Below are 16,411 nucleotides of genomic sequence, written 5' to 3'. Positions count from 1 at the left end.
TAAATAAACTTAATCTAACAACATAAAGACCAAAATCATTATAAACTACTTTCACAGTTCCTATTTAGGGTGTGTTTGGTACGAAGGATTTTTCAATTTTCTCATGTTTGGTTGGGTTAAAAGTTTTGAATTTTTTTTCTCAAATCAAATCATTTTCCTCAAATTTAAGGAAAATGAATTTCCTTCAAAACTTAAGGAAAATATTTTCCAAAACTCTCTTTCAACTTCAAATTACAATTTTTTTTGTTGAAAAAATCAATTTATTTTGTCTCTACTCTCAAACCACCCCCCCAAAAAAAAAATTAAAATAAATATAAAGCTTGTTTTAAAAAAATATTTTTAACCTCAATTATAATATATTGGAGAAACAATTGCAGCATTGAATGTATCCAGTGCCTATCAAAATGATGCATAAATGTTAGAAAATGCTTCAGACACTCCCCCCCACCCCACCCCCAAAAAAAAATTTAAGTTTGTTTTTAAAAAATATTTTCAATTTCAAAAATTATTTTCTACTCTAGTAAAAATAAAAGATATTTCTCAAAAACATTTTTCATTCATAAATCAAACACTAAAATTTTTTCCCGAAAAATTCACCAACCAAACATGAGAAAATAAGTCAAAAATCTACTTGTTTTTCAGGAAAACATTTTCCTTCTTACCAAACACACCCTTAGTTGTCATCGTTTTAGATTTACGTCCCTTAAAAAATCAAATAAATTTATTATTATATTCTTATTTAATATTCTCTTGAAATCAAATCTTCAATAAATGAACATGAACTTATTTATTTTGATTAATTAATTTAACTAGCGAATATAAAATTATTATTTTATTTTCCTAGATTGGTCAAATACTCAAATACATAGTTTTAAGATTAATACTAACTCTTTATAAAATAAAAAGAATAGTGCATCAATTTTGTGAAATGAGAAATAAAACCACAGGTAAATAGGAACACAAGGGGTAGTAAGAGGGGTCTAAAATCGTCATTTCCCATTTTTCAATCAAGGGAATAGTTCTCTTTGCCCCAAGAGAATCTTCCTTACACTACACGCGCCTGTTACTCTCACTTCCATCTCCACCATCCCAATCACTCCTTCGCGGCGGCGATTTTATCTCTTCTCAATCAGTCTCCGCCTCAATTCCCGGCGCCGGCATTTTATTGGACGGAAAAAGTGAAAACATGACGGCGATTCAGACGTTTTTCCTTCAAGGCTCAGTTTCAACTCTCCTTTCTTCTCAATCATCAGTCACTAGCTGTCGAAAAGTTTCCCTTAAATTCACCGTCTCATGTTGCTCGGCTACGTCTCCTCTGGCCGTCGTGAACGGTAATGTGGAGAAGAGACCTTCCGATAGAACCGAAGTTCGCATCGGTTTGCCTAGCAAAGGCCGAATGGCTGCTGATTCTCTCGATCTTCTCAAGGTATAGGAATTCGCTCGTGGATTCGTCTTTTTTCTTCTTGTTAACTAATGTATACATGAAACAATATTGAAATGCTGAATTTAACTTGCTAATCTTCTTGTTGGTGAATTACAGGATTGCCAGCTATCAGTTAGGCAGGTGAATCCGCGGCAGTACGTTGCAGAAATTCCACAGGTCTGCAGAATTTCTGTTTTTTCAATAACTATAAATGAGAAGAATGTGGATTTTGAATTAGCTATTTGGATTCAGTAAGATTGTAAGGGGTAGGAGGGCAAGAGAGATGTTAGCTATTAGGAAGAATGTAGGTGCTGCCTTCCCTGTGTACATGGATATATTAGCTAATAGATGTGTCTTTAATTGAACTCTTAATTCATAAGCTTTTTGGTGATTACAACATATCTATGTTCCATTTCTTTCACATGCATTATTAATGTTTTTCCCCCTCTATTTCTGATATTTGTTCGACATTTTCACAGTTAGTAATTAGGAAGAATGTAGGTGCTGCCTTCTCTGTGTATTTGAGCAATGTGTTTTCTGGTTAAATCTGTGGAACCTAGAGCTTATATTTCAGGAAAACACATGATTTACTTGGTTACATGGGGAATTTCTCTCTCTGTTGTAGATACCCAATCTGGAAGTGTGGTTTCAACGGCCAAAAGACATTGTGCGGAAGTTGGTAGCTGGAGATTTAGACCTTGGTATTGTTGGTCTCGACACAGTTTGTGAATATGGGCAGGTAAGAACTGAGTGTTTCAGCTTGTTCGTTCATATGAAAGCATAGACGAGTCAAAATGTTCATAATTCGAATATTGTTTAAAGAAACCTAATATTATGTAAGCAGATAAATATGAAATGAATCTAGCTTTCCTGGGTAATGCATCTAAACTTATGTAAAAACTCTAATGTTAAATGGTTATTGTCTTCTAGATTGTTATATCGTTTGTGAAATGTGCTCTGTTCCTCTTTTAGATAAGCCAGTTGCCATTTCTCCTATGAGATACTATAACATGTCATCTCATCTCTCTTTCCAAATTGCTATTACGTTCACGATCCTTACTTCTTCTGCTGGTGTTGAAGGTTTGGGCTGTTTTACGAATTAAAGCTAAGTTAAAATACAATAAAATAAAAAGAACCCTTCGGGGTGGCCCAGTGGTTTGGGCTTGGGATTTCCATGTTGGAGGTCTCAAGTTCGAAACCCCTTGCCAGCGAAAGCAAGGGGTTTGCCTTCTGGGTTGAGCTCGTCGCACCGGGCTTGCCTAGTGCGGGTTACCTCTCCTATGTGGTTTGCGAGCTATTGCATAGGAGCGGGGGTTTTACCCTGTGTGCACCCAGAGGGTAGCGGCTGCGGGTTTCCCTTGTCATAAAAAAAAATACAATAAAAAGAAACAATTGAAGAAGACATCATGCGAGTTTAATTGAACATCTGTGTAAACTGTCTGCACTGGTAGTTTAACAGTGAATAGTTAATTTTGCTGAATCTTCACCTTAATAGGAAACAAAGTTTACCTCATTTTTATTTCTTGTGGTTAGATTATTTTTGCTTCACGTTTAAGTTAAATGAATAAGAAAGAAATAATTATGTAAAGAAAAGAAATGAAATAAGAAGCATAGAGAAAAGTAGATGTCAAATGAACATCTTATGAACTGTCTCATAACCTGGAGCATTGATAGTTCAATAGCTAATTTTCTCGAGTCTAGAAAGAGTTCTCAGCTAGAAAATTCACATTTCTGGGATGTACATTGGAAAGTTTAAACTCACTGCTGATCATCTTATAGTTATAAGATTATATATGTTTATTTTGTGACAAGCTGGATTGATAAATTACTAGACATAACAACCATCAAGTTTCAAAAGACACTTGTATTGGCGATTAACTTCTTTTATTTGTGGAACTTTCCATATAAAACTCATATTTGCACTTTCATTAGCGTTGTGACTGTTCTCTTAACTTGGAAATGTGGAGTTATTTTGAGCAGTTTTGTATCTATATTCGGCATGCATATGTTGTAAGTAAACATGTCACAAGCTCATATTATGACTAAGCTGCTATATTACTTGGGTTACATTTAGTTTGTTTTGTATGAACTGATTTTAAATAAAGATAGTGACCACACTCATCAATCTTGTATGTAACTATCGGTTCAAAAGTTATTTCTAAGTTTGTGGAGTCAGTTTATTGTCCAAAGTAAAAACATATTTACAAGCAAAGTCCTTAGAATGGATGCTCAGTACTTTCTCTTTGGCAGGGGGATGAAGATCTCATCATTGTCCATGATGCCCTTGAGTATGGTGATTGTCGTTTATCTCTTGCTGTAAGTTATCGTACTTTACAGGAGAACTGTAACACACTTATTGTACCCTTCTTGCTGTTTTGATGTGTTATTCTTGTCAGTAAGATCTACTTCATTTTTCAGATACCAAAATATGGGATTTTTGAGAATGTGAACTCAATGAAGGAGTTAGCAGAGATGCCACAGTGGACACCTGAGAGGCCACTGAGAGTTGCAACAGGATTCACATATGTATAATGCTATTACTTTTGCATATGCTTTCTTTTTACATGTCTTTTTTGCTTCTTTTTTTCCCCGTTTTGATGTGCTCATTAGTAATCATCATTTCCAGATGGGTCCTAAATTTATGAAAGAAAATGGGTTGAAGCATGTCACTTTTTCAACTGCTGATGGAGCCCTGGAAGCAGCTCCAGCGGTAGTGTTATCCTTTGTCTCTTTGCAATAATAATAGTTATTCTGTCTCCCTCTGTAATAATGTTACTATTAACTGCCTTTTAAACATGCACCTCCTGTATTCTTATTCTTTGTTTCTCTGTAATAATAATAATAATTCAGATGGGAATAGCTGATGCTATTGTGGATCTAGTGAGCAGCGGAACCACACTGAGAGAAAACAATCTGAAGGAAATAGAAGGTGGAGTCATCGTGCAAAGTCAGGTGATCATTCCTTCCAGCTGGGATGTATCAGCATCTTTGATATTCTTTTGGTATGCAATTTGAGTTGCCTTCTTGACTATTCTTTGATCGTATTTTGCCCTTTCAGGCGGTACTTGTCGCTGGCAGAAAGTCCCTAATGCAGCGAAAAGGTGCACTTGATATAACACATGAAATGCTAGAAAGACTGGAGGCACATCTGAGGGCTGAAGGTCAATTTACGGTGTGTGTAACTTCTTTTATGCTGAGATTTTTGTTATACCTGTATTGGTTGTCTGACACATCTCATGGCAGGTAACTGCTAATATGCGAGGAAGCAGTGCAGAGGAAGTCGCTGAACGAATGTTGAGCCAAACGTCACTATCTGGATTGCAGGTTATTCAAGTCCCTGAATTGCACAGAAAGATTATAATTTAAAGAAAAAATCTAAGAATTTTTACTAAGCTACAGCTATTAAGAGACGTGATTGAAAATAATTATTTTTAAGAGGACATAGTTTACTTCTGGACAGTCCCAAGCAAACATTCTTATGGCTGAACAATTCTTCTGGTGGAACAGGTTTTTACACCTACACTGTCCACTGTCCAGCCTTTGATCTTATCACTATATCATGGGATCAATGGCTGGGATAGGAGTGGGTCTCAAACCCATTTCACCTAAAATTCAAATACAGCTCAATAGCTCATACTGTCCGTAAATCTTTTGATAGCTCATTTTTTTTTTTTATCTTCTACTTACAGGGACCCACCATAAGTCCAGTCTTTTGCAAGCGGGATGGACGGGTTACAGCTGATTACTTTGCCATTGTCATATGTGTACCAAAGAAAGCACTTTACAAGTCTGTTCAGCAGCTTAGGGCGGTGAGATGCTATTTCTGTCCCATAATATTTTGACAATTGTACAATTGATGTGTAACTTCAAATCTCTTGCTGACCAAATCCAGAAATTGGACTCTGGATGTTCTGTTATGCTGTATTTGCTTTCTTCAGTTGTTCAACAAACAGCTTGAGCACATTTCTTTTGTTCTGTTTTGATGTGGCGATCTATTTCTGGGTTTTGGGGTGTTTGCTTGGAGGGGGGAGAGTGGATGTTAAACCGGTTGGAAGACTTTCTGTGTCTTGCCATTTGCCACTTTTTGCTTTCTGTCCCTATTTAAAGTGAAAATGAGACTACTGAAACACATCAATGTGTGTGTGGATATGTTCCATTACTTTTGTCCTAGTTTGCACCCCTTTAACATACTTGAGTGGCATTTTTCAATCAGATCAACCTATGATCTCTGTCAGACTGAACCTTAACTCTCTACAACCCTATCTGTTACTTTATACTTCTTTTCTTTCATATGCGCAAAGCATCCAAGTTCAGGTCTTCAAGTAATAACTTGTTGCTTATTGAATGTCTTCTACAGATTGGAGGGAGTGGTGTCCTGATTTCTCCGTTGACCTATATTTTTGATGAAGAAACACCAAGATGGCGTCAACTCCTTTCAACTTTGGGACTTTGATCTATCTAACAATGCCACGATTGGTTTCCACAACCACAGTGCCTTTTTTGGAGAGGCAAACATGAAGAAACCAGGACTCCATATGAAAGGGGAATTCGGCATTGTTAATAAACTGGAAAATTTTGTATCGCATTGCCATTTAGACTTCCTATTTATATCAGCTCTTGTTGTAACAATAGTGTGTCATTCATTTTGGTGCCAATGGCAATTCTAAGATTGCTTAAACGTGATATTTGCCATGCTGAACAGAAAAAGTGCCCTTGTTTACTCTACTTTAATTGTACGAGTTCACATCTGGCTTATCTTATGCTTTTTGTTTAGTAGGAATGATTATCTTCTCTCTTCTTATTTTCGTTGCTAGAACCAGAATGAGAATCTTGTTGTTTGACCGAAAAGTAAAACTAAAAATTGAAAGCAAAAAAAAAAAAAGAGCTTATTACAAGGGCTTCATTCACCATTCTTAAATCCGATATCTTTGACTAAAGGACTCTATCATAACTTCTGATAATATTTGGTTGATTGCTTTTGTTACAGGGATTGTAATATATAACTTTCTATACAGTGAATGATAAATACATAAATTGTTAAACGATGAATTAATGATACAACAACTATTAGTACATGGAGAATGTATAATGCATGGATTTGTCATGTGTTATACGGCGAATAAACCATACAATGATTATTATTTAGAGATAACATATTTTTAGAGCATTTTTGTTTGAAAAGTTTTTATTAATGTAATCATGGTTTATCTCACATTTTATTCCATATAAAACAATAGATACGCTATATTAAAACTTATACTCATATGTTTTACAATATTTGGTACCGATTATCATTCTACATGAACTTTGTTGTATCAATTTAAAAATAATAATAAGTTTTTCAACTGTAACTAAACCCATATAGTAATATTTATCTTAAACCCTCAATATTAATAATTACAGTACTTATTTAAAATTACCCACATAATAAAACTCAGTTAAAATAAAGGGGAAAAGAATAGGCGTTTGTTGCAATTTAAATGCTAATAAGAGGATCCATATGAAAAAACATAAAACTGAAGGGGTTATTTCGACAGAAAATACAAAATAAGTAGAGGACATTAAAACCCTAGCATCGTTCTCCTCTTTAAACCCTTGCAACTTTACTCCTCTTCTTCTTCTTCTTCTTCTTCTCCTGCTGTCATAGAGATGAAGGTTCCGAGGAGGAGTGCCCGTCAGAAAAACTTGCAGAAAGATGCAGAGAAAGAAGAAGCAATTAACTTATTGGAACAAAAGGAGAATACGGAAGAGGTGGTAGAAAGAAGCAAAGATGAAGAAAATTTTGTAGAATCCCCTGTTGTTTCTGACGATGATGACGAGGTAATTATGAATAAATTAAAATTAACTCAAGAAACCTTTCAAGAACCCTTTGTACAATTGCGTGCTTTGAAAGCATAATGATTAAGCAATGTTTATCATGACTTGCAGGATTAATGCTCTCATTATTAATTGTATAAGCTATGTTAGGCGTACGTTTAACTTGAAAAGATTCAATTATTATAAGTTTTCTGTTTCGGCTTCCTCTCATTATTGAAAATGCCTCATGACTCTCTATTCTCTAAGCATTGGTTGGTTTAAAGCTCCTAGTACCATAACTCAGCAAATTTAAATTCAGAATCTTCAAATTTTCTTAGTGGGTTTACATCCCTTTTCCTTAATCAATGAAAATGCCGTTAGCTATATTGTAGTCTAGTGGTAAGAATTGGGTGGAGCTGTCAGCATCGTGACTTCTTAGCATATATCGGTGTGCTGGTAATTGAAACAATCTAGGATTGTTGTTCTCAATTAAATCAGATAAATTGATTGTTCCAAGTTTTTATATTGTGCGTGATGGTTGGTCATTATTGTTCCAGGATTTTTCTGATGATGATGGATCACTTGGTGAATCTGGATCAGAAGATAGTCATCTATCCGGGGAAGAGGTACATGGTAATTTCTATTTTTTTTAGGTTGGTGTAAGATAAGTGGGAATACATGCTGCCTCATTCATAGGATTGCGATTAACTGGAACTTTGTTGATCAAAGATGTTCCTCATTTTTGCAGGATGTTTTTGTATCAAGTGACGGTGAAGATTCTTTTGATGCCAAAAGTGATGATGTTAGTGGTAATGGTGCAAGTGGCAGTGGTAGAGATGATACTGAACATGGTAAAGATGACGATGCTGAAAGCGATGATTCCCGCACAGTAGTTGAAGAGAGCGATTCGTCTGAAGATGAGGTTTGTTTTCCCCCCCTGGGGCTAAGAAATGGAAGGAGTCATAAATTGCATTATAGGTGGCAGTACCATTTTATTCTTCGGGTCGCTTTATTTTTACTAGCCAAAACATTGTTGTTTTAATCCATCACTTGAAGCGAGGAAACGATGCAAAGCGAGGGTTATCGATTTATGGGAAAAACTATGAACTTCATAGAAGTGTACATTTCAACAAATGACAGGCAAAGTAATACTAACAAAAAGTGGTCTGTTCTTTGAAGTTTGAACCTCAATTTCAAGGAGTTCAATTGATATCAACAATATTGTAAATTGGATGCTAAAATTTGTAATTATAATTGCTAGTTAATTATTGCAGTACTAAATTCACGTATGTTCAGTATTTCCTGATTCTGTAGCTTGTGTGCTTCACTTCCACAAACTGTGCGTTTCACTTCTCACTTTTCGCTTCAAGCCCATGGACCTTGTTGCTTTTTGTATTTTTTTACTTTTGAAAACACTTGGTCAGAGTTGATAATATGATGATACCTGGTGGAGCCTAAAATATGATGTTGCATGCTGTCCTGTTCTTTCATGTATGAGTGGTCTAAGGATAACTTCTTCTATGAATTTTCTGCTTATTTTTGTAGTTTTTATCTTTCTATTCAATTACATTTTGTCCTGTCAGGTTGATCCTCGTAATACTGTTGGAGATGTTCCGTTGAAATGGTACAAAGAAGAGGAACATATTGGATATGATCTTGCAGGGAAGAAGATCAAAAAAAAAGAGAGACAAGATAAATTGGACTCATTTCTTGCCAGTGTTGATGATTCCAAGAATTGGTGAGTTAATCATTATCAACACAAGGGAGTGTTTAATACTGCCTATCTTTTTGATAATCGCCCAAGCATTGCATGTGTTAGACTAGTATTATCCTCCTTTTGGAATGTCAATAGTTCGTATCCCCTCTTTCGTTATTTACCCTGGCTTGTAAGTTTGTACCGAACTATTTAATGTATGAATGGGCTAAGAAAAGGCAACCAGAATAACACTTTATCAAGAAGGTGACATTTCCTTTTCGTGCTTCACTCTTCAAATTAGTTATCACCCTACTAAGTTTCTTTTCTCTTTAGAGATTTGTGATAAGGTGATCTGTAGATCCATTCTCTTTTGGTTGCTTATTATGTGTGTATATTGTGAATTCAGGCGTAAGATTTATGATGAATATAATGATGAAGAAGTTGAACTCACGAAAGAAGAAGTTAAGGTCATCAAAAGATTGCTGAAAGGAAAGGCACCTCATGCTGATTTTGATCCATATGCGGTTCGTGCTCTATAATTACCATTTGGCACTGGAGTTTCTTGCAGGGATACTTGTTCTTGACTTAATCTAACTCATTTACTCTTATTTGTCACTCTGTTCTGCAGCCTTATGTTGACTGGTTTTCCTGGGATGACTCGAAGCATCCTCTTTCTAGTGCACCAGAACCAAAGAGACGTTTTATCCCTTCAAAATGGGAGAGTAAAAAGGTAAGTTCTTTTGATACTTTTTTCCCTGCTTTATTTTCTTACTAGTCTGGAGTGATGTTGGAAGTGTATAATCTGCTTTTTCTTGATAACTCGTCAGTAGGATCTTATATGGTTAGTTCTCTCCTCCACTTAACTAGGATGTTTCTGAAAGGATCTGTTTCCTCTTTTCGGGTTCAACTTGTCCATGTCTTTATATATTGTACAACTATGTACATGGTTGGTTGATTTTGCTTAATTATGTCACTGATAACTGATAAGAGCCCAGGCAGATGACCTATGTTATATAGGTGTATAAACGAACTTTCAGGAGAAATCGAACTCGTCTTTTGGCTCAAATCAAGTGTTATACTTAAAAGGCAATGTGTACAAGCACATGTACCAGCAGATATACTAATTTTGCAAATATTCCTAGGATATTATCGTCTAGTGTTCCTCTTCTAGTTGTCTTCTCTCAACCTCAATGCTAATAATCCAAGACGGATGCTAATACTGAATAATATCAAGAGATTGTTGCTAGTACTGTTACATTCGTACCAGGAATCCCAAAAGGAGGGCATTTGGGGTATGGTTACACTAAAATATAAGTCAGTATCAGTAAATTTGAGGGAGTCTTTCTAGGTTTTTGTATGTTCGATGTATTATTGGGATTGACATTTTTTGGTGGTTTTTACGATTGGTTGTGTCTGCTGAACTTACAGGTTGTCCAATATGTGCGGGCAATTCGAAAGGGACTTATAAAATTTGACGAGAAGCCAAAGGAAGAGCCAAGTGCCTACCTCTTATGGGGAGATGATTCCAGTGCAATAGATAGACAAGGGTTGGCATATATTCCTGCTCCAAAACCAAAACTGCCTGGTTTGCAACCTGACCATCCTTTCTAGATGATAATTTTGTATATTATCTTTCCTGTTTACCCTTTTTGCATAAAGTATACTATCCATACCTAACACCTTCCAATTTTCAGGTCACGAGGAGTCTTATAACCCTTCTTTAGAATATATTCCTACACAAGAAGAGATCAATTCTTATCAGCTTATGTTTGAGGAAGACCGACCAAAGTTTATCCCGAAACGGTATTAGTGCCTATTTGATTGTTTTATAGTGTGCTCTGTACAGCTGTTATATTTTAACGTCTTAATGCTAACCTTGTCACTGCTTTAGGTTCACATCGTTGAGAAATGTTCCAGCATACGAGAAAGCAGTCAATGAAAATTTTGGCCGCTGTTTGGATCTTTATTTATGTCCAAGGGCTCGGAAAAAACGTGTACGTTAAGGATTTGGCCCCTTCTCCCTTCATTTCATCTGCCTATTGTTTATGGGGCTCAGATCATAATCTGATATCTTTCGCAATAAATCTCTATTTTTGTGCAGATTAATATTGATCCCGAGTCTTTGAAGCCCAAGTTGCCAAGTCGCAAGGATCTCAGACCTTATCCAACGTCGTGTTATCTCGAGTATAAAGGTCATAAAGGTCCCGTTGTGTCGATTTCTACAGAATCTACTGGGCAGTGGATTGCTTCTGGTATGATCTTTTGTCCTGGAGATGTTATGCTTCTTTGTTGGATAAATGCTATGAGATTGAAGTGCTTAGATACTTTTGACTCGTCCATGTGAAGGTTCAAGTGATGGAACGGTGCGCATTTGGGAGGTTGAAACTGGAAGGTGTATCAGGATCTGGGAGCTTGGGGAATCTGTAAGTCATGTCTCCTGGAATCCTTTGCCTGAACGTCCCATATTGGCAGTCTGCATGTAAGTGATTAACTGGAGCATATGATAATTGTTATCATATTGGTTGGATCTTAAACCACTACCACATAAATGTTGTAGGGGAGAAGATGTATATCTTTTGAATACTGGACTTGGCAATGCAGAAGAACAGAAGAGTCTTGAAGAGCTTTTGCGTGTTGAAACTCCATCAACCCCTGATGACTCTGGTCAGTTTCATTTGAACACTCCGCAATTTGTGTAAGTTATTACTCATTATGTTGCCTAACTCTAGTTATTTTGCTTAGATAATGATAAAACCGCTGTGAATTGGGTTCAAGATGATAAGCACGGGGGAATCAGGTTGAAGCACTTTAAGGTACCTTTCATGCTTCCCATTGATACTTTGTGATGACTCAGGTAATATCACTATGAAATCTCTCCTGTGTAACTCAAATGTTTGTCATTGGATTGTGCAGACTGTTTCTTCAGTTGAGTGGCATCGGAAGGGCGACTATTTCTCAACGCTTATGCCATCTGATATCCTTCATCTGATTTACATTATTGGCCTGATCTTTCAACATGAGTGCCTGCTTCTCATCCCCTGCCTATGTTTTTATGTTTTATAGTGTCTGTTAAAGGCTTATACATTTTAGGGATAATTACAGCCCTAAACACTTTGGCCAACTAGTTTACAAAGTATGTGCAAAATATATAGGCTGTGCATGCTTATACTAAATATATATAGATACTATACATACCTATACATATAATATACATAATCAGTATATAGGTTGTGTATATTTCGGCCATATTGGTAAATAAGTATTGGCGAACTGTACACATTTGTAAGTTACCTTACATTTTATAGTCGTGTGATGTGATAAATAAAGCATATATGGTTGGTTCTGTATTAATTCTGTATGATCTAGTAGTGGTACCGACGTGCATCTGTTGGTGAAAATGCTTTGGCAAACTGTCCTTAGCATATCCTGTAAGGGCCGTCTTCTTTCGTTTTTTAGAAGTAAACCGTTCTGTTTGTTTGAAAGAGAAGATACATGGACACAGAAAGATCAGGCGGGAGGGTGTTTGTGCGTGTTTCTTGCCTCATTATTGTGAAACTCTTGAGACTGCTTAGTTGATTGTTGTTATTTCTTGACTCTTATCCACCCCAATCAAAAGCAGTTCTGATTCACCTGCTCTCAAAGAAACAGACTCAGAGAATACCATTCAAGCTTCATGGACTTCCAGTTTCAACAGCTTTCCATCCCTCTCGCTCTGCCTTCTTTATTTCAACAAAGAAAAATATTCGTGTTTATGATCTCTTGAAGCAAAAGCTCATTAAGAAGCTAGAGACAGGGGTTCGCGAAGTCTCGTCTATTGCTATTCATCCTGGTGGTATGTCTTGGATTCTCTTTGATGATGTTGTCTGCTAGTCTCTATACTCAACTGGTTAAAATGCTTTTAAAATTTTTTGTGCAGGTGACAATCTTATTGTAGGGAGCAAAGACGGGAAACTGTGCTGGTTTGACATGGACCTTTCATCTCAACCTTACAGAGTTCTCAAGTATGCTCTTTAAATTGATTTTTGTAATTTTGAAAAGTTTTTCTCCGCGTGTCTTGTGTTGTTTTTATGAATTCAGTCTGGTGACTTAATGGTTACGCCTATTGTGGATTTAAGTCTTGTACTGAAACATGTCAGATTGTGCACACATTTTTGCATTTATGCTACTTGATGTGTGCTTGCGTGTGCTTGTTTGACATTCCTTTTATCTTAACCTCAAGGAGTTCTCAAACTTGTAATTGGCTTGTCTTTTCCAAAAGCTTTTTTTGGATGTGTCTTGTGTTGCTTTTATGAATCCAGTCTAGTGAATTGATGTTTGTGCCAGTTTTGGATTTGAGTCTTGTGCTGATACATGTTAAGTTGTGCACTTAAGTTCTCGTGCTCATGCTATCTTAATTTGATTTGCTTATTGGAAGGATCTTGTTTGAGATAAGTTGCAGGCATTAGATGTCTTATATTGAAAATATCCACTAGTTCTTCTCTACAAATGTGATTGGTTAGTCTATTCATTCTTTGCTCAACTTGGTCCACAAATGCGCTTATTTGGAGGTTTTTCCATGTTACAGTTGCCATCCGAAGGACATCAACAGAGTGGCCTTTCATCGCTCCTATCCTTTGTTTGCTTCATCTTCTGACGATTGTACGGCATACGTTTTCCATGGCATGGTTTATTCAGATCTAAACCAGAATCCATTGATTGTACCTCTGGAGATTCTTCGTGGTCATGCCAGTGAAAATGGAAGAGGTATGGCCTTACCCTGTCTTTTCAGCATATAATGATTCTACTCCAGTACCCACTTGCCATCCTGTCCTACACTGGAGGAAAGAAATGTTAATCTGATGAAGCTGCAGCAATTAGTGTTGTATAGTTTCACTTACTCTCAAATACATTTTGATACAATATGTTTGTCAATACATTATTGTATTACGAACCTGTCTGGTTGGACCTTTTGAGGTCAAATTTTCCGCGTTAAGACAATAAAAGCATCTAGAGGAATACTTAATGTTGCTATAGAAAAAGACAGCTGACAAGATTGATGGTACAAACTCAATCATGGCCGTCCTGGTATTTTGGAGGACATACGCCAGAGGGCTAGATTCACTTGAGTTGATGGGTCGAGATCTAAATTTAAGGATCCCCTAGGTGTTTTGCAAGTTCTTAAACTAATCTGTGAAGCAAATTTCAATATTATTTGTAAATTGAGGTCAAATAAAAACTATACTAGTTTGGTCTTGAGTCTTTATTTTATGTGCAATGTGTCATGCTACCACTTTGTTGACATTTCTTGATTGCCACTGTCTTCAGGTGTCATGGACTGCAAGTTCCATCCTAGGCAACCATGGTTGTTTACTGCAGGAGCAGACTCTGTGATCAAGCTCTACTGTCACTAAGAAGATTACTCCAAAATGCATCTATGCTACTGATTGTCGTGTGCATTTGTTTATCTGAAAGAGGAAGACAGTACATTGCACTGTATACATTGCTGTGGGGAAATTTTGGAAGTTGCCTGCTTGGACAAAGGGAGGATCACTTGTTCTTTCTCACAGGCAAACAATGAATTCCACATATAGATAGAGAAGTTGGCACTGTTCCTTTGTATGATCAAGACGATCACCTCTCGTGTATGGGAGTGTTCGATGCAATTCACCCAAAGCGGGTTTTTTTTTACGAGAGGAGAACTCTCCCCAAGTTATTCTCATGTCAGCATTTTCTGTAGTGCTAGAGCTAGGGGCATATGGGCGAAGTACTTGGCACACTGGAGCTCTCCATTATTTTTTTTACCATAAACTGAGTTATCATATTTTTGTAATATTGTTATATTTATGCATGAAAGAAATGGCAAGGATCTTTGGCACTATTAGCAATATAACAGTGGGATTTTGAAGAAACTATCTCTGCTGTTCTTGGTCTATTGGAATTAGTTTTTATTATCTGATGCAGTCATATATTGTTTGACTAGAATATTGAACTCTTTTTCACAGTTGAACATACCATAAATTAGTGCTCGTATTGTGATTGATCTCTTGGTAATTACATTTTCCTTACATATCACCTCGCAGATTTCCTTATCGAGCGCTGCTATAATGTGCAACGACCCCTTAATAATTTTTGCAGCTCTACTACGTACAATAATCGTTATGATTCCAGAGTATCTATTTGCTCATAATGGAGCGTTCTTATCTGAAAAATTCCTTTTAGTCAATTCAATCCGCATCTTAGTACTGGATTTCATAAGTAAAGTGGTTTAAGAGTTTTACTAACAACAAGAAGCTTGTTGCAAAAAGACTGCAGGCCCTCTCCATAAACAAATGATTTGTAGATATAAATCAAACGTTCTAATTTCAAACTATCAGATAAAATTCGTGTGCAAACACCTATTAAGAATCAAACATGGACCGCATACAAGTTTCTTGTTTGGGCCAACAGCATCTTATAAATAGGGGTTATTATTTGGGCTCACAACCATCGGTCTGGTCTGCGTCTAAACTCTCAGCGTCGAATTTTCTGGTACTCATCACTGTTAAGTCTTCTCTCGCATCTGAACTCACATAACAGGGTCATCTCCATCAACACAAACTGGGTATTGCAAATCCCTTTCCAGGGTGTGCCTATTCAAATAATACAATATAGAACATAAAGACTGAAATTAGATGCAGAGCAACTGTACAAAGTAGCGTGTACTGTTTCCTTTGCTGGTACATAGGTAATGTATGAAGGCGTCACGCAAACTGAGCCAATCATGCTCCTCTTTCCTTTGCTTATTCGCCCACATTCTACTGCAAGAGTTGAACTGCTGCTATTGATGGTATCTTTTCCCTCAGTTTCTGAGTTACAGCCACACGAACGGTCATTACACCAGCTGCAGGACCTGTGATTCGGACTTTAACTATTGGCTCCTCAATTGCCACAAGTTCTAAACTTCCACCAGCTGCCCCAACAAGATATGGCCGTATCTCTTCAAGAACCTAAAATAGTTGCAACAGAAAAATAGAGTAAGAAGATTTGCGGGAAGAAACAGAGATTATTGAGCACACATTTATTTAATCTAGTCAGAGGCTCAGAGTTAGCGACAATTTGATCAATAGGTATAGCTGTTGAAGTGCTGAAGTCTAAGATCACATTGTGAACATGCCGATGCCATAGATACTTCTTGTTTTTCACAGACAAGACAAACAAGCATTAGTTATGACAGAGTAGTTTCTATCTTCGACTGCAACAACATCTAGGTGCACATATTAAGCAAATCATACAGTACCAGTGAAGCACATATTGCTCTTTCAACTCCATTATTTCTTTTTAATAAATAATCTTAGATTTATAAATACTTGCACTAAGCCAGTGCGATAAATCATAATTACAGATCGTGCAGATCCCTTATATCTAAAATTGCATCAATGTTATGTGCAATAACTAGCCCCCAAGGCCTAGCTCGAGTGGCAAAAGGTCGAGGATTTGTGGCTTAGGTCGCAGGTTCAAGCCCCACACCATGCAAAGCG

The 16,411-nt window shown here is 36.7% G+C and overlaps 3 protein-coding genes across 3 annotated transcripts in view; 2 read left to right on the top strand and 1 right to left on the bottom strand.

The window, feature by feature from the left end:
- Positions 1 to 968: 968 nt before the first annotated feature.
- LOC102596899 (ATP phosphoribosyltransferase 2, chloroplastic) lies at positions 969 to 6,203 on the top strand. The gene is made up of 11 exons (XM_006349283.2): positions 969 to 1,426; positions 1,541 to 1,600; positions 2,049 to 2,162; positions 3,674 to 3,739; positions 3,842 to 3,949; positions 4,050 to 4,133; positions 4,274 to 4,375; positions 4,482 to 4,595; positions 4,667 to 4,747; positions 5,113 to 5,232; positions 5,781 to 6,203. Exons 1-11 carry the CDS (start codon positions 1,187 to 1,189, stop codon positions 5,874 to 5,876), a joined length of 1,185 nt encoding a protein of 394 aa, XP_006349345.1. The 5' UTR covers positions 969 to 1,186; the 3' UTR covers positions 5,877 to 6,203.
- Positions 6,204 to 6,970: 767 nt separating this feature from the next.
- LOC102596556 (ribosome biogenesis protein BOP1 homolog) lies at positions 6,971 to 14,806 on the top strand. The gene is made up of 18 exons (XM_006349282.2): positions 6,971 to 7,243; positions 7,777 to 7,845; positions 7,968 to 8,141; positions 8,803 to 8,957; positions 9,322 to 9,439; positions 9,544 to 9,645; positions 10,344 to 10,500; positions 10,610 to 10,718; positions 10,807 to 10,909; positions 11,017 to 11,167; positions 11,262 to 11,394; positions 11,473 to 11,579; positions 11,658 to 11,728; positions 11,829 to 11,889; positions 12,520 to 12,747; positions 12,832 to 12,916; positions 13,480 to 13,658; positions 14,220 to 14,806. Exons 1-18 carry the CDS (start codon positions 7,073 to 7,075, stop codon positions 14,303 to 14,305), a joined length of 2,259 nt encoding a protein of 752 aa, XP_006349344.1. The 5' UTR covers positions 6,971 to 7,072; the 3' UTR covers positions 14,306 to 14,806.
- A 410-nt stretch (positions 14,807 to 15,216) lies between these two features.
- LOC102596224 (nifU-like protein 2, chloroplastic) overlaps positions 15,217 to 16,411 on the bottom strand; it is a 4,448-nt gene continuing 3,253 nt past the window's right edge. The window contains exon 4 of the mRNA XM_006349281.2: positions 15,217 to 15,880. Within this exon, the coding sequence (XP_006349343.1) occupies positions 15,689 to 15,880 (192 nt within the window). The 3' untranslated portion in view covers positions 15,217 to 15,688. The remainder of the gene's footprint in view (positions 15,881 to 16,411) is intronic.

This window comes from Solanum tuberosum, unplaced genomic scaffold (assembly GCF_000226075.1).
Source record: "Solanum tuberosum cultivar DM 1-3 516 R44 unplaced genomic scaffold, SolTub_3.0 scf00105, whole genome shotgun sequence".
Lineage (NCBI taxonomy): Eukaryota > Viridiplantae > Streptophyta > Magnoliopsida > Solanales > Solanaceae > Solanum > Solanum tuberosum.
The sequence above is the reverse complement of the archived record's forward strand: the minus strand, read 5'-3'. Positions and strand labels throughout refer to the sequence as shown.

Coding starts and splice junctions, on each gene's coding strand:
- LOC102596556 (XM_006349282.2), top strand. CDS start 7,073: ATGAAGGTTCCGAGGAGGAGTGCCCGTCAGAAAAACTTGCAGAAAGAT. Junction 8,958..9,321: donor GTTGATGATTCCAAGAATTG/GTGAGTTAATCA, acceptor TTGTGAATTCAG/GCGTAAGATTTATGATGAAT. Junction 11,729..11,828: donor TCAGGTTGAAGCACTTTAAG/GTACCTTTCATG, acceptor TGGATTGTGCAG/ACTGTTTCTTCAGTTGAGTG.
- LOC102596899 (XM_006349283.2), top strand. CDS start 1,187: ATGACGGCGATTCAGACGTTTTTCCTTCAAGGCTCAGTTTCAACTCTC. Junction 1,427..1,540: donor ATTCTCTCGATCTTCTCAAG/GTATAGGAATTC, acceptor GGTGAATTACAG/GATTGCCAGCTATCAGTTAG. Junction 5,233..5,780: donor CTGTTCAGCAGCTTAGGGCG/GTGAGATGCTAT, acceptor TGTCTTCTACAG/ATTGGAGGGAGTGGTGTCCT.